Source organism: Carica papaya, chromosome 4 (assembly GCF_054855325.1).
Source record: "Carica papaya isolate Zhongbai chromosome 4, ASM5485532v1, whole genome shotgun sequence".
NCBI lineage: Eukaryota > Viridiplantae > Streptophyta > Magnoliopsida > Brassicales > Caricaceae > Carica > Carica papaya.
Window position 1 is genome coordinate 977,105 of NC_142312.1, and position 22,305 is coordinate 999,409.

Consider the following 22,305-nt stretch of genomic DNA (forward strand, 5'->3'; position numbering starts at 1 on the left):
TAACTCGTCCGATAGGTTTCCAAAGTACTCCTTTATACCCTTCAACCCTCTTTTATTTTTGTTTCAGAGTTCTGTTCAACTTCTATAAATTTAATTCAATCCACTCCACCTACTTATAATCCCAAACACCTCCTCTGTTATCCCTAAGTCTCCTTCTTGCATAACTTGTCAAGTTCCTACTCAGCACTCTAACTTAAATGTCTCCATCCTTTTTTCTAACTAAATAACCATATTGACTAGTCTATCTCCTTATCACCATAGATGTATCTTGTACCTACAGAGACCTAACTAGCCCATATGCCACAATCCATGACATTCATACAATACTCTACACCTGTATACAAAATACTTTGATCTTAAACACATGCAGAATCATACCAACTGCATCAGCCCCAATATATCCACATCGGTTCCTCACTATGACCCAGTAGAAAATGCAATAGTAACAACCCTAATTGATATCCTACTAGCGCAGTCAAACCATATCACCCATGTACACACCAACCTTCACTCAGCCATACACATACACGCACACACTAACACAACCCAACAGCCCTCACTTAGCCACACACGCACACAATAACATCACAACGGCCTTCACTCAGCCACACACACATATCTTGGCCTTTTAGCCACAGACACCAGCATTTGGCAGCCACACACACACACCAACCCTCTTTTGGCCCCATAAATACACTGGCAATACATAGCCATGCACGCACATCGGCCTTCCCTTCGCCTTATACCTCGGCAGTACACTGCCACACACACGCACCAGCCTTTCCTTGGCCATACACCTCGACCTTTACCTGACCCCAAATACATGCACTGACCTACTCCATGCCATATACCCATCCCCACCTTTCAGCCACACACACCCCCTCATTGGATCTATTTCCTAATGTACCATGCCAAGAATTTAGTATATAACTTTTAATTTGAGTTGTGAGGAGCAGATTGTACTTACCCATGATTACAAAGATGATATAGAATCCTAGTGCGATCTCTCTTCTCCCTAAGCTCTCTTCGGATCGGAGTTCGTAGCCAAAGTAATTTTTCACTTCTGGCCTTTTATAGCACCACCTTTTCCTTGAGCGCTCGAATCCTACTTCTCCTCTCTCTTCCTCTGCCCCTTACACAAGGCGTATTACACGATGCTTTTCGATCGCATGCGCTGATCTTCTTTTTCTTCTTCGTCCTTCACCGTCGTCTCTTCTTCCTCTTCTTCTCTTTCCTTCACTGCTATCTCTCTTCTTTTTTCCTCTCCCATCCTTTATTTCACCTCCCCTCCCCCTTCTTTCCTCTAGGGTTCTTCTCTCGAAAAGGTAGGAAAAAAGGAGCTTAAATATGGCATCCCAGAGCTGTCTGATCTCTAGAACGAATTTGAACCATCGATTTCCTTTTTCCTATTAAATTTCTAATTTTTCTCCTCCTTTTAAAATCTTTACAACCCAACCCCTATCGTATTAAATTTCTAATTGAACAAGTGTGGGTTCTGACACAAGCAAACTACCTTTTTAGGGCACATAATATCTAAGGATGAGGTATCAGTAAATCTCAAAAAGGTTGAGGCGGTACTTGGTTGAGAGAAATTGACTTTGATTAAGCAGATTCGTAACTTTTTGGGAATGACAAGTTATTACTGCAGGTTTATAGAATGATTTTCTAGCCTAGACATTCCTTTGACTCGGCTTACAAAAAAGAATGTCAAGTTTGAGTGGAATGAGAACTACAAAAGGAGCTTTACGAAACTCAAGAAGCGTTTGACTACCACATTAATTTTGGCTCTGCTGAGTGGGACAGGTGGATGCACAATGTATAAGTGATGTCTTCTACTTGGAGTTGAGTTGTGTTTTGATACAGTATGAAAAGGTTATAACCTATGGGTTTAGACAGTTAAAAAGTCATGAAAAGAGTTATCCCACCAACGACTTAAAACTTGCTGCTATTATCCACGCCTTGAAAATCTGGTGTAACTACTTATATGAGGAGATTTTGAGATTTATACAGATCATAATAGCTTGAAGCATATATTCACTCAGAATGATCTCAACATGTATAAGAGAAATTAGATAGAGCTCCTCAAGAACTATGATTGTAAGATTTTGTATCACCCAGGTAAGGTCAATGTGGTAGGTGACATGGTCAGTAGAAAAAGTACAGGTATATTGGCTCACTTAATGGTTCTAAATGTATAGTAATAGATGTTACGCAACATATACAACTTTAGGACTTGAAGAGGGTTATATGTCTGACCCATCTAACTGTTTAACCTAAATTGATTCAGAAAATAAAGAAAGCCTAATTGACTTATTCCATCCTAGCAGCTCTCAGAAATGATACAGAACATGAGGTAAATCCAGAATTTTGAGTCTCTAGTGATGGATTATTCAGGTTTTAGGACAGAATGTGTGTTTCAGATGATAGTGAACTAAAAAAAGATTATTATGACAGAGGTCTATAGCTCAAAGTTCACCATGCATCCCAGAAGTAGTAAGATGTATCAGAATATGCGACCCCAATTTTGATAAAGCATGATGAAAAAAGAAATTGTTGATTTCGTCTACAAGTGTCATATATGTCAATAGGTTAAGACATAACACTAACGCCCTTGTGGGCTATTTCAGTCATTACCCATCCTGAAGTGGAAATGAGAACATATCACCTTGAATTTTGTAACAAAGTTGCTTAAGGCACGTTCAGAACATGATGTCATATGGGTAATTGTTAATCGAATCATTAAGTCCTCTCATTTTTTGGTCATCAAAATGATAGACCTCTTAGATAAGCTAGCAAGAATTTATATCCAAGAGATAATCAAGTTACATAGAGTTTCAATGACAGTAATATTCGACAGAGATCTCAAGTTCATCTCTCGATTTTTACCTATTTTTCAACAAACAATGAGGATGAAACTGTCTTTCAGCACAATATTCCACCCTCAAATAGATAGATAGTTAGAACAAACAATTCGTACACTCGATGATATACTTAGAGCTTGTGTTTTAAACTTAGGAGGACATTGGGATAACCACCTGCTCTTCATAGAGTTCGCCTATAATAATAATTACCAAACAAGTATCAACATGGTCTCATATGAAACATTATGATCAACCCCTGTAGATCGCTGATCTTGTTAAAAGAGGTGGGTGATAGAAAATTGTTTGGCTCAGATCTTATAGAAAAGACCATAGCTAAGATAGTTAAAATTATGAAGAACATCTAGACAGCTCAAAATAGACAGAAAAGTTATGCGAACACCTGAAAAAGAGATTTAAAATTTGATAAATGTGATCGGGTGTTTTTTAAGATCACCCCATTCAAGGGCATCAATAAGTTTAGTCATAAAAGAAAATTAAATCCCAGTTCATTTGACCATTTGAGATATTGGACAAGATTGGTATTTCGTGTATTTATGCTACATAAGTACAACTCAGATCTCTTGCATATCCTGTCTCACGAGCCATTTTCACTCCAGGAGAATTTATCCTATGAGGAGGTACCGGTAGGTGTTTTGGACCGGAAGAGTAGAGTGTTTCGCAATAGAGAAATTATCTTCATCAAAGTCTTATAACAGAATCATGCAAAAGACAAGGCCACTTGGGAGTTAGAATTGGACTTCAAAGCCTAGTACCCCCAACTGTTTAATTAGTGAGAGGGCGACAAAATTGAGAGACTAAATTTTGCAATAGAAAAATTCCCATCATCAAAGTCTTATAGCAGAATCATGCAAAGGACAAAGCCACTTGGGAGTTAGAATTGGACTTCAGAGCCTAGTACTCCCAACTGTTTAATTAGTAAAAGGGCGACAAAATTGAGAGACCAATTTTTTTTTAAGGGGGAAGAGTTGTAATACCCGGACCCAAAAATTTAGCTCTAAAATAATTTAATTTTTATTATATTTTAATTTTGTGAAATTTTTGAGAAGAATAGATTTAGGGATAAAATTGAAAATAATTTTGGAAAAAAAAGAGAAACTGTTAATAAAAGGGGATGCTTTTGAAAACAAAATTCAAAACATGGGGTAAAATCATAAAAAAAAAAAAAAATTTAACCACGTGAGACGGCCACGTCAACAACAACAGTGAGTCAGAACTCATTGTGTGGCGGACACACTGACATCGTTTCCATGCGGGAGGTCACGTGGGCGATCTGCGTGCCTGGGTGATCCAACAGTTCAGATCGCGTCCCGCACACACAAACGGTTTAGATCTATTTTATCTTCAGACGCGATCAGACGGATGAGATTAATATTGATAGATGACTCTGATGCTCACACGTGATCGGCTTAAACAAGCAACGATCGGACGGTTCTCCTCGCTCCACATCGACTCAAACAGATAGCCTGGATCGAATGGAGATGAGTGTTTAAACTCCTCTTCGTAGGGAACCAAAACCTTAGCCGACAAAGGGATGACTAGAGATGAAGAAGAAGGGCAGCCGAAAAGTGAATTAGATGCTAGAGAAGGAGACCGGCCATAGTTGTCGTCGCACTGGAGCCACCACCGACGCAGAAAATGTACGATTTTCCTCCCCTCCTCTCATAATTTAATTCTGAATCTTCATATGCCCATATCAGAGCTGAAAGGTTGATGGGTGAGCCAAAAAATATGAGTGATAATTCAGCCGAAATCCAAAACCCTCTCCGATGAGCCCCTTCCCATTTCTTATTTCTAGTTTTCCATGATTTTTTTACCGTTGTGTTCCTCATTTTATTATGATGTAAGTTAGTCGAAGAAACACCCCAACCGCAAAAAATGAACAGCGGAGCCGCCACACCTGGAGACCCTTCCACCGGTGGGGTTTCGATTTTCACCTTTTCCGACCAACAGAGGCCTACTAACTTGATTTTTTGCAGGCTTTCATACAAAACCGGTTGAAAACAGCCAGGCCAAGAGAAACTGCAGTTGCGGGCGATGGAGCCGGTGCCGGAGCATGACACCACAGCCGTAACGGAACCCTAAATTGGCTGAAAGAGTTTAAAAACACCTATTTTGACTTTTTAGGGTATTTTATGATACGTGACATATATTTTAATTTTTGCAAAAAAAAATCAAGAAATTCGGAGACTGCAAAGAGATACAGTGAAAAGTATATTATTTCTAACACCGATCCGGAGTAAGAATCTCTCACTCTTTTTTCCTGTTATGGTAAATTGAAGTTTAATAATCAATAACGTTATATTTTGTAAAAATTAGAAAATCCTAAAATTAATTACAAGTCACAAGTTGAGCTGGAACCAGTCAGTGTATAATTGTCCTAGCTTGTTGTTTATTTTCTCATATACTGCCTAAAATGCTTATTATTATATCATATGTTTTAAATAATTGGTTTTAATTGTTTTCTCGTTTACTTAGTTTATCTACCCATATTGTCCTCATCTATTGATTTATTTGCAAATAAATATCTTAATCGTGTTTTCTTGATTTATGTGTTGTCTATTTACGTGACTTACTGTTGATTGGTCAAAATGTGATATTGGTATGTGATTTGGTGATTGATTAATGATGAGAATCTATGTATGAAAGACTTATTAGGTATCTTGGAGAAGGGTGTACGAACCCGGTATATAAGTAAAATTTTACCGTGGGCATTATCTCAGTCGAACATGGCTAAGAAGTCTCATACCAGAAGAGGTTGGAAGGAATAATTCACTCTTATACCGGATGAGGTATTGAAGTGGTGGTATGTTTGGCGCCCATTACCGGACAAGGTATGGAGACGACCGGTTAATCAATAACTTGAATATTGGGTCAACACGTAGACAAGATCCTTATGGACACTTAGGGGTACTAGTAAGCAGGTAAGAAGATAATTGTTATTATTGCTCATTTGAATATGAAATCACAATGTTATTCGGGTATTGTCTTCATAGGTCGGTTTTGGAAACTCATAATGGTAAGTATAAAATAATAGTTTTTTTAAGTTAAACAAGTTTATTTGAAAAGAAATAATAGCTCTATTAGTTGTTTTATGAGTTTTTACCAACCTTTAATTTTTCATATCGGTGTTAAGTGTGATATTCTTACTGTACTAATGTAACTCATTCCCCTATTTAATCATTTCAGATAAAAAAGATCAAAATTCAGATCTCGAACAGCAAGAGGGTTGCGAATAGAGGTCACCTCCCGAACCCCATCAGAGTTGTCCAGCGGAGGTTAACTTCATAGGATTTTATTTCGTTTTGTTTTAACAATTTATTTCACTACTTTAAACTGCTATAAATGAGTATTTCCGTAACCCTATTGGGTATTCTGATTTACCGTATAAGGAATTTAAACCTTAAATTCTTAATTGTTTTCGCTTATTGCTAATATAATTCAATCTTTCCATTTTCCTAAGCTTTGAGCTTTTACATTTTAACCATGGTTTTTGTTGGGTTTAAGATCCTACTAATCACCCATTTTTTATTTATTAAATTATGATTAACAACATTATAATTATTAACTTATATTTTATCTTAATAAATTATTATAATTATGATAAATAAATATTTCGTAATATATATATTTTATTATTTAAGTAATCATATTAAATTAATATGGTCGTATTTTTTTTTTTAAGATTAAGTTGATTAATGTTTATGGCATAATCCAATAGGATATATTATTTAATTTTTTGTTTTTTTAATAGGTAGCTATTAGTTTGATGGAATTATTAGTTTGGTTCATTTAATCTAGTAAGTTAATTATTGATTAGATATGAGGACAAAAATTATTATTTTAATTGTTTTATATTTATTATTATTATTTTGAGATTTTCTAAATTTCATTAGTTTATTATTATTGTATTAATTTATTATTATTATTTTATTCATAATATATATGTATATTTTTTTTTTTTTTACTATACACAAAATAAAATTAAGTTCATTCGCTATTATTCCACCCGTAGTATTTGAATGATGAGAATTAATTATGTAATATCTATATCGAGAATTCAGTTATTATATACGTCATTAGTTCGATCATTTATAAGAACTATTCGTGATAACAAACTTATAATTTATGTTTATTATAAGATCGTGCGATTGAATCTGTAAATATTTAGTAAAAAATAATCTTATACTTTAAAAAAAAAAAAATTGATCAATATCAATTAAACGACTCAATATTCATCTTGTTTATAAGACAAAATTTAAGAATTTTCTAATCTAAATATTTTCGATTCAGAATTTTCTTGCCATAATAAGTAATAGTCTTTTACCCTACATATCATCATCCAAAACCGATTTTAACATATTAACTTTTTAAATCTAATATAACTAAATTCAACCCATATTTAGATTCAAACAAAATTACTGATAATCCGTTTAATTTTTTCATCCATATTTATAATTACAACTATCATTTAAAAAATAAGTTGATATTATAATTTTATTAAAACATAATCACAATATATTCTCAATACATATATATATAAACATAAACACATACAAAATAATCTTTCGATATTACAATATGATCGTGATTATATATAAGAAATTGAAAAATACCCTTTTGTAAAGAAAAATTATATCAACCTTTATATATATATATATATATTATAAATAAATTAGCTAATTGAAACATTTTATATACATCATTCTTAACACATTTTAATCTTCTATCATAATTGAGACACCTTAACAAAAGCTTGGTTTAATGACCCACAAAAAACACCTATCTAAAATTCTTCTTTTTCGTAGGCTATGTTTAGCATAATTTAATGATATGATTTAATTAAAGTTTCAATTTCCCATCATCACTTTCTACCTTTTCTTCCCTACACCTATGTCCTCTTCTTTTAATTTCATATCACGAAAAGAATAAACACATTAAAAAATATATAACATTTAACAAGTGAAATTTTGGACCACCATGGCATCTCATAAGCATATAAATACAAGTGCTATAAAAAAACATATATATATATATATATATGTGTGTGTGTGTGTGTGTGTGTATTTTATAAGAAAGTCATGGAGTCTAGCTTTTGCCTCGTTTTTTTAGGTCCATAATGATGTACCTCAACTTTTAGAATAAAAGACTTGTTTTGTTAATATTAATACATAAAAAATATATTATGGGTTTATTGTAAATACTAAATTTTAAAAAATTAAATATATTTAATTGTAATAAATTTTAGTAATTTAAATTCACCAAAATAATTTATTAATATACGATATAATAATTTTTAAAATTTTATTTTATTTATTTGTATTTTCAGATATAATTATTATATTTAAAAAAAAAATTATCGAATTAGTAATTTTGTGTGGTTTGAATGATTTTTTTATTTATTTATATTTATACCCTTGTTTTATTATAAAATTTATTTTATTTTATTTTATTATATACTTTGTGTGACATTTTTATGATTATTTTTTAATTTAATGAAGCAACCCAAAGAAAACTTGGATGTTGACTAGACTCATTTAATAGTATGCATTGGTTCCATACATGTTTATTAAAGTAAATTAAAATATTTTATAAATTTTTTTTTTTTTAAAAAAGATATAAATGTTATTAAATAATTAAGTTAATTAAACATAAATATAATGATAAACAAATTCGTTAATTACTAATTAAGAGTAAATCACGTCATTGAACAGAAGCAATAGATTTTTCCCATCTCAACGGGACCCAGAAAGAGGGAGAATCTCTCCCTGTCATCTACCAGACATACGACTGTCGGTGCTGGGTAAAAAAAACAAGCTTTCATGGAAAAAGGGAAGAAGATGAAGATGACGTCACTTTTCACTAAGTGTGCTCCTTCCTCCAACGGTCATACTAAATCTCAAACCCTAATCATATCTATACTGCACAAAAACCCACTGTAAAAAAAAAAAAAAAAAAAGAAAGAAAAACAGACGCAACAAGACAAAACAAAGAATTTGCACAGCAAAAGGAAAACCGTGGTCAGTGTGCGAGATGCCATTTTTTTTTTCCTTTTAATCTTTTAGCTTTCTTCACCGATCTCTCTCTTTCTCTCTCTCTCTCTCACGGTCTGGTCCCAGGAAAACGACACGCGTAATCGTACAGGTGTCCATGTGAGATGCCTTAACCCTCTCTCTCAGTGTATCTCTCACACGATATATTGAGGCTAGAAAAGGAGTGAAAAGTGTCGAGAGAGAGAGAGAGAGAGAGAGAGAGAGAGAGAGAGAGAAAGAGAAAGGAGAGAGGAAACAAAGAGATTCATGTGATTGCGGTTGTTGTTTTTGGTGGGTGGAGGTGGTGATGAGTTTCTTCTTCTTTCTTTCTTTCATTCAGTGACATTCTTATCTTCTTCGTAGTTGTTTGAGTTTCATTGTCAATTGACGAGACTGAGAGGTAGGTACTCAGAGCTGGATCTGGGTTTCAGCTTCGGGAAAATGAAGGTTCAGTACCAGAGCTTTGTCTTTCAGACTCAAAGAAGAGGAGCTCTTGCTGGGCTTTTTCTTATTCTGTTTCCTGTTTTCTTGCCTTGTTTGTTTACTCCCTTCAGCCATGCTTCGCCTTCCTTGTTCTCGGTAAGTTTTTGACTCTGTTTGTCTCTGTTTTCTAGCGGTTTACTTTTTGTTTTATCTTGTCGTTTTCGGCTGAGAAAAACTGGGAAGTTTCTGCTTTATTTCGCTTTGATGGAAAATGGCATCGGCATAGATTCTCCATGGAAGTTAGTTTCTTTTTTGATTTTTGGATGTCTGTGTTAATGGGCATTTTCTGTTTGGGAAATGTTGATGGGAATTAATCCCAACTTTTGGCGAAAATTTATTTATTAATCTCTAGAGTAACTATTTACAGAAATGTTTGTCAAAATTAGAAACTTGGTTAATACGTAGACTTTAATTTTATGGTATTGTTTGTTCTTTTATATATTTTATTAGTTAGCAGCTGGTTTATGGAAAGTTGAAAATCGGAAAGGCCAGATACTAAAGTGTAGAAGGTTACCAAAGATAGAGAGTAAGGTTTATCTTGATTTTCTTGGTGTCATATTGTCACATGTCAACATCTAAATTGGATAGAATTGTATAAGCGCCATTGTTGGGTAGGTAACTACCACAGGAGTTACAGTCAACTATGAGTTGATAAGATCAGGTTTGGTGAATGGTGAGAGTTATTGTAAGGGAAGCTCTTTTGTTATTTTGCTCCTTGGAAAAATAGGAAACCGGTACTCTAAGATAACTTCTGCTTATATACATGAATAACACGTGTCTGGGTTAAAGTAAATTGGGATGTGAGTCTAGAAATTCAAGCAAACACATGCCTGTAGCCATGTTATTTTTCTTAGGACGTGTTTTGTGAAATGGGTTTACTTGGTATCAGCTAAATGATTTGATAAATGATTTCTGCTTCAGGAATGGAATACTCCTAAACCTAGGCACTTGCCACTTCTTAAGAGCGCTTTACATCGTCAAAGTGTGAGTAGCATTCTTTGCCCCCTCTTTTTTCCTTCCTCATGAATTTCTTGTGCACTGAATTCATCTGTGTTCTGTTTCTTATTCAGTCAGATTCAGAGCAGTCTGATCTCTGGATGCCTTTGGCTGACCAAGGATGGAGACCATTCGTCCAGTCTAAAGATGCCTCCTGTAAGTGAGACTACCCTATGGGTTTGATCTGTGAAAAAAAAGAAAAACTTTGTTAATCTGGACAAACAGTGAAACTTGAAATCATTGTGCATACATATATACATCCTATTCTGGTTTCAAGGATCTTGTTTTTCTTTGACTGACTTATTCATTTTTTGCAAGCAGCAGTACCAGAGAAATCTGAGGGATACCTGCAGGTATTTCTAGATGGGGGTTTAAACCAGCAGAGAATGGGGGTAAGTACATGAGATATTTTTATAATTCTTGTTAATTAAATATTTGCAGTAAGATGTTCTTAAGATTTTAGCCAATCACTCATATGTTGAGTTGTTCTGTTTATCAGATATGCGATGCAGTTGCAGTTGCTAAGATACTGAATGCAACTCTTGTGATCCCCTATCTTGAAGTGAATCCTGTATGGCAAGATTCAAGGTACTTTTAGTTGAAGCAACTTATTATCATAATTTTTCATAGTTTTGAGGAATGCGCACACTCATGTTCCTTAGTTTTTTCTTGCAGTTCATTCGTGGATATATTTGATGTGGATCACTTTGTTAATGTACTGAAGGATGATATTTCTATAGTTAAAGAACTGCCTGCTGAATTCTCATGGAGCACAAGAGAGTATTATGCCACCGCGATCCGAGCTACCAGAATTAAAACAGCACCTGTACATGCTTCTGCCAATTGGTATCTAGAGAACGTGTTGCCTGTTCTGCAGAGGTTGATCTTTTTTCCTTACTCTTTTGTGTTTCCGTAGGATGGTTCTTTGAGCTAGTTGTACCTCTATGCTGTGAGGTTATTCCAGATAAAAATAATTTTTTCCCCATGGCACCCTTGTCTATCCATCTTGATAGATCTGGCTGAACTTTTGCGTTCTGTATGACATCTTTGAAAATTTTTGTCAACAGAAAAAAAAAAAAAAAAAAAAAGTCCTGGAAATATTTGGATACTATGGAACTTAGTTTAGTTAAGTAGTTGCTGCTGGATGGATTTCATGGGTGTTCCATTTCTGGACTGCCGGATAACATTGTGATCTGTTTTTATATTTTATAATATCTGCGATCGCTAATATGCTTTGTTTGGTCCAGCTATGGGATTGCTGCAATTTCTCCATTCTCTCACCGTCTATCTTTTGACAACTTGCCCATGGACATTCAGAGGTTGCGTTGTAAAGTCAACTTTCAAGCACTAGTTTTTGTTCCTCACATTAGAGAACTTGGAGATGCCCTTATCAGCCGCCTCAGATCTGGTTCTAGAAAAAGTGGATCTACTGACTATCTGCAAGAGACTACTGATGCAAATGACAAAAAAGCAGGAAAATTTGTTGTGCTACACCTTCGGTTTGATAAGGCATGCCTCACTTCTCCTCTTGAGTTCAGATTCTTGAATTACAACTCAGTGCAAGGAAAGAAAATGAAAATTGAGATCAGAAACCTGATTACTGCTTTCCTGTCAATAGATCTAGGCATTTCTCAATTATTTAATCGTGGTCCCATGAGAATCTGACCGTGATTTTGTTGTGCCATATAGATTTTTTTTTTCAATGGAAGTAAAGTGACTGCAAGATTCTTTTTGTAATAGTCATTTCCGACAATGTTAAAGAGTTGCCTGATATGATATCTGCCTTCAAACAGTTTAAGTTGTTGTATTTTAACATTATAATAATCTTTTGTCACTGTGTGATTTGTAGGACATGGCTGCACATTCAGCTTGTGATTTTGGTGGGGGCAAATCTGAGAAATTGGCTTTGGCCAAGTACCGTCAAATGATTTGGCAAGGAAGGGTCCTCAATTCCCAGTTCACTGATGAAGAATTGCGAAGTCAGGGGCGTTGCCCACTGACTCCAGAAGAGATAGGATTGCTCCTAGCAGCCCTGGGTTTTGACAACTGTACTCGCCTTTATCTTGCCTCTCACAAGGTATTTAGACTGACAACTGAGTTTAATAAATACAAGCTGTATGCTTCTGTTTCCTGCAATAACTTCGACTGACTGAATGACTATGTTTCTTAGGTGTATGGAGGGGAAGCTAGAATTTCAACTTTAAGAAAATTGTTTCCACTAATGGAGGACAAAAAGAGCCTTGCCTCTTCGGAGGAACGTGCCCGCATCAAAGGAAAAGCTTCTTTGCTAGCTGCAGTTGACTACTATGTTGGCATGCACAGTGATATCTTTGTCTCTGCTTCTCCAGGAAATATGCACAATGCATTGGTAAGTACCTTAGGCTGATAGTTTTGAACCTTGAAATGCATCTAGAGGATCGTAGTAATATCTTACTAACAGGTTAAATTCTTCTTTGGCTATATATTAATTTTGCTTCAGTTGGTTGAGCCTTAAATTATTGAGGTTCAACTCTATTGAATTGAAACTTTTATGATGATTTATGCTGGCTGCAGGCAACATTTGGTTTGTGCTGCCAGTGAGAAGATGGGATTTGAAAATCATATAGCAACAAGAAAAAAATTTTCATCTGACTTTCATCAAAATTATTTAGGATTTGTGGCTTGGAGAATAAAAGACTAAAGATGAACTGACGTAACTTAGAATGTTGAAAAACAATTTATTCACCTTTATGGCCTTTTCTTGGTGATGGGACAAAGGGAACGATATAGGCTATTGAAGTAACTCATTATTGCTAATAAAAGTGCCTCTGATGAGACGATGTATATGCATTTGTTTGCATGCCTAAAACGGTTGTGATTTCAACAGGTGGGACATCGAACTTACGAAAACTTGAAGACAATAAGGCCAAATATGGCCTTATCGGGGCAACTCTTCCTGAACAAAAGCATTACTTGGAGCGAGTTTCAGCGAGCAGTTGTTGAAGGGCATGAAAGTAGACAAGGGCTGATCAGGTTAAGGAAGCCAAAACAATCCCTTTACACGTATCCTGCTCCGGATTGCATGTGCGGTGTTTAAGGGATTGCATGTGCAGTGTTTAAGACGACTATAATATACTTAGATTCAGAGCATATGAGATTAGTTTTCAATTGATTGTGTGCACGTGTTTGCGGTTGATAATACGATACTATAATAAATAAACGGCAATCCCATGTCTCCATTGTTGTAACAATTTCTGTAGCATTGTTAGTGTATTGAAGCAGAGTGGAAGTACGGATGGAGAATATGAGATTGATTTGTCAAAAATATCTCAAGATTTATGCGACTGCATTTTTATTTGTTAGACAGAAGGCATTGTTGTCACGTATACTCATAGTTTGATAATTGTACTTCTTCCATTTTTATTTATGGAATGCAACGTCTGTGTATAGGAGGATGGAATTAACAATTTGGGTGGTGAAGGTTAAAATTTAAAATTGAATATAAATTGTATGCGATGATTATATATAGTTTCAATCAGCTCTTAGTTTCCACTCAGATAGGAAAATATGACCAACTCTTCATAATAGTTTAGAATTTGGGGTAATTCTTAGAATTCACTGAACTTTCTGGTCAAAAAACAACCACGAGTCTGATTTTGAGAAAAATTATATCTAGAGATGGCAGGTCTAATTAAATATGGTTTCTTCATATGCTAGGCCTAATAAAATTGCACTGACCAAAAATGTTGAACAGAGAAACTTTTCTTTTTTCTCTATGGAAGATACAGAGACTAAACTGCTCAAGAACATGTGTAGATCAGTTACATATAATACTAGCCTTGAGGCCTTGGATCTGCTGTAACAATTTACCAAGCAGCAATTCAGAGCTAAAAAAAGTGCTTGCTGTGCTGCTGCCTGACTATGAGAAGAGAATGAGAAACTAGACTTCAATTTGATGTCAAGTAAAAATTAGCAATTCACAACAGAGAGGTTCGTGTGCAGATAACCGAAGCTGATCTCACTGGTCGTTAGGAGTTGCCTTAAGTATACCTTCTTTTTTATCCTTCTCAGCCGTTAGAGACCCATTTCCATTTCGGCTTGCTGCCAATTCTTTTGCATCTGCCGGAGTTGGAAGGGAATCCATCTCTTCATCAAGTGGGAGGGTTCTTTTTGAGCCTTCCAGAGCAACACCCAGCACAATATTTTCCTCTAAGGCAGGTCTTGATAACCTGTCACCGTCCTGCTTTGGTTGGGACGATTCCAACACCCCATCCTGTTTTGGTTGGGATGATTCTGATACCCCAACTGCTTTCTCAATACCAGTTCCAATTGCAGAAACTGTAGAAGCATTCTGTCCGATGCTCCCTAGATTCGCAATTTTTTGTTGCTTCTTGTCGGAGGTACTCTTGTTTTGGGTTGAATTAACTGAAACAGCATCCTGTGTTTTATGGTCAGAAGGTGATGTTTCAGCAACTGCGACCTTGGCATCTGTCCTGGGGGCAGATTTTGATGTTGATTTTGCTATTACCTTTTCACCTATCTTGTTATCAGATATAGATGCTGCTGAAGCCGAAGAGTCCTTGATTTCAGACTTTTGAAGTGTTTCTCCAGTGTTGGCATCTGCCTTGGGGTCATCTGCTGATGTTTCTTTGGACTTGGAATCAGACTTTGATGCCTTTGCGTCAGGTGTAGGCCTCCCTGTGGTCTTGCTATCTTGCTCTCCAGTTCGTGATGACCGATTTTGAGCTTTTACTTTTTCTTCTCCGTTTATTCTGTAAGGGGGTTCTATCAATAACAAAGGACGTTTAGATGCCACTCCTCCAGAGTTATAGATAGAATCAGCAAACGGGATATTTTCCAAGTCGGCATCACTGTATATCTTTTGCACTGTACGGATAGGTGTAGCAAGGCGGGCACGGTGGTGGCTGATCACTCTAAGAAGATCCAGCAATATAGCTTCCTGTTTTAACCATAACATTGTTACTCACTATAAGCAGGCCTTTTCAAAGTAGAATGTAAAAAATTTGCTCATGATGAAAGAGAACAGTTATGGCCAATGACTTTGGGTGCCAAATGAAAAGCTTGAAACCCATGTAATATATTAAAAAGTAATTCACTGAAGGTATATAGCTTATATGAATTCAGATGATTTCTGACAGTGCCTTCAGCTAGGCTTCAGATGCTTTACAGAAACTCCTGACAATCCAAGCTGCAAAGGGGATTTATAAACCTTCTATCATGTGTTGTGCATGTCTTGTAAGTCTGGAAGGTTCGTTTCCGATTGTACTGACAGATTTTAGGATGTACCAATAGTCAAAGGCCATATAACAAATCTCACATAGCAAGTTTCACGTAGATGTTTCACTTATGTAGATCAGATGGAAATTATGTTTGGAATAAATTCAAAAAATATTATAGAATCTATTTGCAAATCCACTCGTAGTTCGATTTGGAAAAGATATAAATTCTATTAGAAGAAAAAATCGACTGCATATGGGATTTAAAGTGAAAATGGTAAAATGCATCCTCAATTCTACTTGATACATCTTGCCAATTCCGCTTGGAGTTCCATATAAGGTCATCTTTTACCTATCTTCTAATAGAATTTATATCATTTCCTAATTGAACAAGTGTGGTTCTATAAACAGATTCTACAAAAATTTTAGATTTAGTCCGAACATAACCTAAAAGAAAATACAGATGTTAACAGGACTTGAGAATAACCAATTACAATACACTGTTGCATTTGGATGTTTTACCACACGTAATCCTCTCAAGGAATCTACATCCAGAGAAAGGGGAATCTATGGAAAGAGACCAGATATAAGACAATTCAGAACTCAATTTTCTGTAACAAATTAAAAGATAAGAATGAATTGCATTATCGTTCTTGTCCAAGTATGCTCATATATACAAATAACATTTTAAAGAGACAAATTAAATTCTTTGTCGTAGGAGTTACTGGAAGAAATTTTCTCACCTTGACACATAGATATTCCTCAAAATGTGAGGTCTTCACAAAACAGGAGATCAATATCTGCAACATACATATATAACAATTAGGACATCAAAAGTGTAAACCTAATAAAACATATCCATAAGCATTCATCCTAATTTGCAAGTATTCTAACAATTATTTATTGAGTAAATCCAAATATCTAGGAGATCAACAGCCCTACTGCCTCATTGTACATTATAGAGACATACTCTCTCTTTCTAACTTTGGCATATTATACATTGTAATATATTCATGCAGTGAACTTGGCAGACCTTAGGCTCTTTTCCATCCCAAGAACAAGAAGCTTCTTATCAGTTATATTGTATATTAATGAAAAAAGACAATACTGAGCAGGCGTGTAAATGAAGGGCAAAAAAAGCAGTATGGCAAAGCAGTTCTTCCAAGAATGTGTCATTTAATAAATAGACAGCTGGACATATACTCTACACTATAAATTTAAGGACTTACGACCTGCACTTGCAAGACTAGATGCAACAAAAATGAACTAGGGTGGATTTGAGATCCTTCACCACAAAACCCCACTACCAAGGACCCTACAATTTCTTTTAGGGAACCGCTGAGGGATAAAAGACTTCTTAAGTTCGTTTTTCTTACTCACTACCCTAATGGAGTTGACGCTCAAATTTTTCTTAAACTCAACCTACCCAATTTGTTATATATATGAAATGATCAATAACTCAAGATGAAGACAACGATTGCTTAAAGAGATTAAGTTCTAACCAGAAGAGCCTGATTTTCAGGATTTATGTTCTCCAAGAATACTCTCCTATGCAACTTCTGTTGCTCAACTTGTGGATTCTTGGCCAATACCTTCCGCATGTCAGCAACAATATTCTGTATGGAGGAGGTATAAAATAACTTAGTTCCACTATACGAAATCCAAGCGCAACTAATGAAGAACAAACAGGCTATGTAACTCACATTGATTTTATTAACATCCAAGTGACTAATGGCCAGGTGGGTTTTAATGCGCCAATGGGTTTTTTGACTGAGATTTCTAACAACATTTACAGTGAACTTGTGGTTTGGAATGTGAACTGCTTCACGATCTTCACCTCGTATGATTGTTGGTGACCACCAACCGACGTGCTGTACATGATAAGAAATAGCAACTCTCTAATTAGAAAGTCCTCCAATGAATTATCTTGCTATTTTTGATGTAACAGAAAAGTCAATTAAACAATATTAAACCTAAGTGATATTCATTTAAAAGAATAACCCAGAAAGCATAGCCAGGTGTATCTTTCTTTCCCTTTCCCTAAGAGGAACATTCTCAAATACTAACCTCCACAGTACCAGAAACCTCATAGCCTTCAATCTTAGTTTGAATCCATTCATTCAAAACGAAAGGCCGAGTTGCATGGATCATTATACTTGAAAGGAAGTTTGTGAATATCTGAAACAACACAAGCTTTGTGGGAAAAAAGAACATATATATAATCTTCAAAGAAGTTAGGCATGAAATATTTTATCCAAAGGGAAAAATTAAGGTAATTCACATAGGCCATGTAAACGTGATGCCAGCTATATTTTTCTGAATGCTAAGGGGAAAAATAAGGTAATTTCTATACTCCATGTAAACATGATTCCACCAATATAAGGCCCATAGGAACTAAAATTCGAAATGAATTAAGTTGTTAACATAATCCATCACACCTCACGGCCAGCAAGAGTAAGCAATACAGTTCCAAGACCTCCAGCAGTTAGCCACTTCTGGGTGGAGAAACCTAATAACTCCATGAATAGTGAAACAGCAGCAACCCATACTGCCGAGTAGACAGCTCTACCTGCAAATTGGAAGCCCATCTGACCAGAAAATGGTAAAAAGAGAAAATAAAAATGCAATGAACATGATAAATTCACAATTTTGCTAACCACAAAAAGAAAAAGATAAAACAAGAATGATAGGTGAGCGTCTCTCTAATAGAAGTGCAGACAATGGATAGTTCATCAGATAATTTCTTTTATAAAAAAATATATATATATATATATATATGAAGAAAAATGGAAAATACAACGGAGAAGAGGATAAGCTATCCTCCAGAAAAGAGGAAACATAGAGTGGATGACCATGAAAACAAAACCATGTTGCTTCTAAATATCTTACATCTAATCATGGCCTCATAGTTGCAAAACAGAATATGAAGTGTCATACTTGACAGTTCGCATGCACCTGAACCTTGTATGAAAGAAATTTTGAGATGATTGAAAGAATGGTAGTCTGTTTTAATGCATAATAAAAAAACTGCAAAATGCAAATGTAGCAAAGATGATACAACCCATATCTTGCATGTGCATAGAAAATAAACCAATACCTACAGCTACTTTTGTAGCATTTCAGTTGAATGACTATATGCAAAGGCGAAAGACACGAAGGAATGGCAGATGCACAGACAGGATGGACCAGTAACCAAAAGAACAGACAGTGCTCAACTCAAATTACTGAAACTACCTTTTTTTTTCCTTTTCATAATTCTCTTCATTTGGATACTGATAAGTGCAAATATAAATCGAAAACTGAAAAACAAAGTAATTTCAGAATGTTCTAGTTTTAGCACATACATTTCTTGCCTCACTTGGATCACTTGTCTCCGTGAAGAATTTCTGTGCTTGCTGAATGACACTGCACAAAGGATTTATACATGTTTTGGGTTAGCGGAAACATCTTTTTTCAGAGGAAAAAATGAAAAATATCTTAAATGTTAAGAAAGAGGAAATTGGCATGAAGTTGAGCTCTTCTAAAGCTAGTTGGGGTCTGCAAAGTGCTCGAGCATAATAAGGTCATTTGGCCCTACCAGTCAATCAATAGCATTTTTTTTTCTTAATCAGAAATAAAATATATTCACAAGGATCAATGGATGGGGATCTTGTCCTGTTAAAGCTCAAGCAATGGCCTTATTGAGCAGTTTGAGGAAGACTGCAGACTTACCTTGATAAACAATAAGCAAACGCCAGCACAGTTGATAATGATCTTACAAAATTCAAAAGACGTTGTTTCACAATCTGGCTAGCTTCTGTAGGAAGGACAACAGGATCCAGTGCTCTACAAAGAAAATCATGCTGGTGTATTATACCAATAGGACCGCTCAAAATAGAATTGGATCAGGATAGTTACATCTTTTGCAATTTGACAACACCATGATAAAGATACCTGCAAATAAGTAATGCTCCAGTCCAGAGCAGGATAGGTTGAATATAAGATGTCATAACATAGTATGTGCTACTCTTTTTCCAATTGTTGTCATTCTTCTGCAGGACGATTTAGATTATAGATAATGCTTTTACTGCAATAAACAACAATTTATTTTTAACTTAAAAAGAGAGCACATACATTGAGTAGCAGAGTCCTGGTCTGACGCACAACTGGTGCTAGACCCCATACTGCAAAAATAAGAATTCCAACAGCTGGAACCAACTTAAGAATGAGAGGGGAACCTTGTAAAACATTACATGACCTGCATGCATGAATAACACCTGGCATTTGTAAAATATAAAAAAACATATATTTTTTTAAACTACAAGCATACAAGTAAATTCGGCATATCTGTCATCAGTTGAAGATAAAACAACCTACTGACACAATTTATCTTCAAAGAAGCTTATTCAGTGGCCACAATTCACCATATCAAGGAACATGGTAGCACATACCATGAGGTCAAATAATATCATTCTGGTAACTTTCAGTCATAATTGCAGATTAAACATAAATAAGAATTAAAAAAAAATTTACAATTGTGTATGGTTTTTTCTTCTCTTTGTGATGTTTTTTTTTTTTCTATATAAAAAGTGAAGTCTATGACACTGCAGTGAGTTTATGAAGCCTAAGAAATTTACCTTGTCAGTGCCACGGAAGCAGCTTTCACAGCAGGAAGTTCAAATGCTTTGGCAGCTAACGTAAAAGAAGATCGTCTCAAGGCATAGTTGCTTCTGTGTGGTCTAAGATTTACTGGTCTGTTCAAATAGCCAGACAGATATAGACTCCAAGAATCCTGGTGGTAAAACTAAAGGACGAAAGATACTCCAATCATCATTCAAGTTTTACTACCAATATTCACTTCGAGAAAGAGCATGGACATTATTTCAATTATTAGATAACAAGTCAAGACACCATAAGATTTGTCTTTTAAAGCATAGAAACGAATCACTCTAACAAAGTACAATAACAAGGAAATTTTGTTTTTTTTTTAACATAAAATCAACAATGAATATAATGCAAAAACAAAACAAATAGAAGTAAAGGGATGGAACACAAACATGTAACTCACAGATAAACAACAAGAGTATATCATATTTTATTTCAGAAATTAAAAAAAAAATGCACCAACATCTAAGAATTTAAGAAGAAACCAACAAGAAGCTGAAAAATCATAGTCAGAAGCTCTGGTCGGAAATTATCACATCTGGATGCAATGGTAATGTCCAAACATAAATGCACATAAGATGAGCTGATCTTCCAATCCTTCATGAATATCATGACAGACAAAGAATGTTATAGAAACTAGTACAGAATAAATGTGTTCCTGAGTGCACTGCCAGCCTGTACACAAAAATAAAAGGGTAAAGATCATACCGAAACACGCGATGAAAGGGTGGCACTCAATAAGTGCAACTTGCCTCTTACCATAACATTCTGGGAGACAATTGAGTTCAAGAATATCAATGAGATTTGTGAAAAGGAAAATTATGAAATGGTACAGCAAATTCAAAGAAATTGGAAGTAAGCTTGCACCTTTAATTGTTGTTTGCACCTCTGGTTCCTGCAAAGTCCCAATTCATGAGACAGTTGCAATGAACCAGTAAGAGACATTGTTCAACGGGAAATGATTCACCAGACAACCGCACTAGTAGCATACAATCATAACGCTTTATAGCTCCAGGTAAGCTATAAGCCAAAATATATATTAGAAAACAAAACAAGAAAGTTTCAACTACATCACAACTCAACGACCCTAAAAATGAAGCAATTTAGCTGCTACCAAAAAGCAAAAAACATAAACAACAACAGAAAATTATACTAATTACACTAGTTGACAAGATAAATAAGAACTACATAACTAATTCAAGACCAAGAAAATCAATCAATGTGATATTTTTCCAGAAAAAGCAGGGAAACCCAAAAGACCTTGCCAACTGGAAAGAATCCAAGAGCAGAGACACACCAGATTTCGGCAAGGTCTTATCCAAACAGCTCTGATTACCCATTTCCATTTACAATATCAAAATTCACTCTTTCTTCTCCACTTATGGATTACGTAATCCCTTGGAAATCTATTATGGTATCAAGCCCTTAGTAATCAGAACCTGAACTAAACTTAGTAGTGCTATGTTCTTTATGGCCGTCGTATAACATTTAATCTCAGTTGCACCACGTAAACGGACCAAATCATACAGTTAAACATACACAAATATCCGACTTTGTTCTTTTCTAAAAAGTGAAACCCTAAGATTATAGGAAAGTAAGTAATTCAATTCTATCAGCTCGAAATTTCGATAACAGAAAAACCAAAAATTACAACTAGGAAAAGTTGTAAGGAGAAATCACCAAACTCTGAAATTAAACCAGAAAAAACAGGAACTGAAACGAAAATTACGCCAGAGATTGAGAAAGCTCTAAGCGGAAAACGGGAATCAAATTAAATAACATTAACGATGCATTAAAAGCAACGGAAGATATTACCTCAACAACGAAAAATGAAGACGAAGATGGAGAATTTCTGACTTTCAGGCTTCAGAGCTTCCTCGCAGTTTTTGGGACTGATTTTTTTAAAGAGAGGCAGATAGAGAAGGGAGACAATGAGCAGTACTAACCTGTGCCGCGAACTATTCAATCAATTCCATGCGCTCATTTCTCCTATTGGTGCCAATTCTGCCACGTGTACTGCCACGTCAGATTCCACGGCGGCTCGCTAGCATCTAA

General features: G+C 35.3%; 2 protein-coding genes across 2 annotated transcripts; one reads left to right on the plus strand and one right to left on the minus strand.

Moving 5' to 3' along the window:
- The first annotated feature begins 8,913 nt into the window (after nt 1-8,913).
- Nucleotides 8,914-13,738, plus strand: LOC110814325 (O-fucosyltransferase family protein). The gene is made up of 10 exons (XM_088217150.1): nt 8,914-9,490; nt 10,316-10,378; nt 10,465-10,546; nt 10,712-10,782; nt 10,890-10,978; nt 11,066-11,269; nt 11,638-11,899; nt 12,240-12,467; nt 12,561-12,758; nt 13,257-13,738. Exons 1-10 carry the CDS (start codon nt 9,353-9,355, stop codon nt 13,464-13,466), a joined length of 1,545 nt encoding a protein of 514 aa, XP_088073276.1. The 5' UTR covers nt 8,914-9,352; the 3' UTR covers nt 13,467-13,738.
- A 377-nt stretch (nt 13,739-14,115) lies between these two features.
- MSL2 (MSCS-like 2) lies at nt 14,116-22,222 on the minus strand. The gene is made up of 14 exons (XM_088217149.1): nt 22,066-22,222; nt 21,118-21,270; nt 20,959-21,018; nt 20,223-20,389; nt 19,720-19,843; nt 19,540-19,637; nt 19,318-19,431; nt 18,951-19,011; nt 18,045-18,194; nt 17,674-17,784; nt 17,310-17,477; nt 17,109-17,222; nt 16,350-16,406; nt 14,116-15,329 (listed from the first exon to the last, which is right to left on the minus strand). Exons 2-14 carry the CDS (start codon nt 21,193-21,195, stop codon nt 14,388-14,390), a joined length of 2,244 nt encoding a protein of 747 aa, XP_088073275.1. The 5' UTR covers nt 21,196-21,270; nt 22,066-22,222; the 3' UTR covers nt 14,116-14,387.
- Between the last annotated feature and the right edge of the window lie 83 nt (nt 22,223-22,305).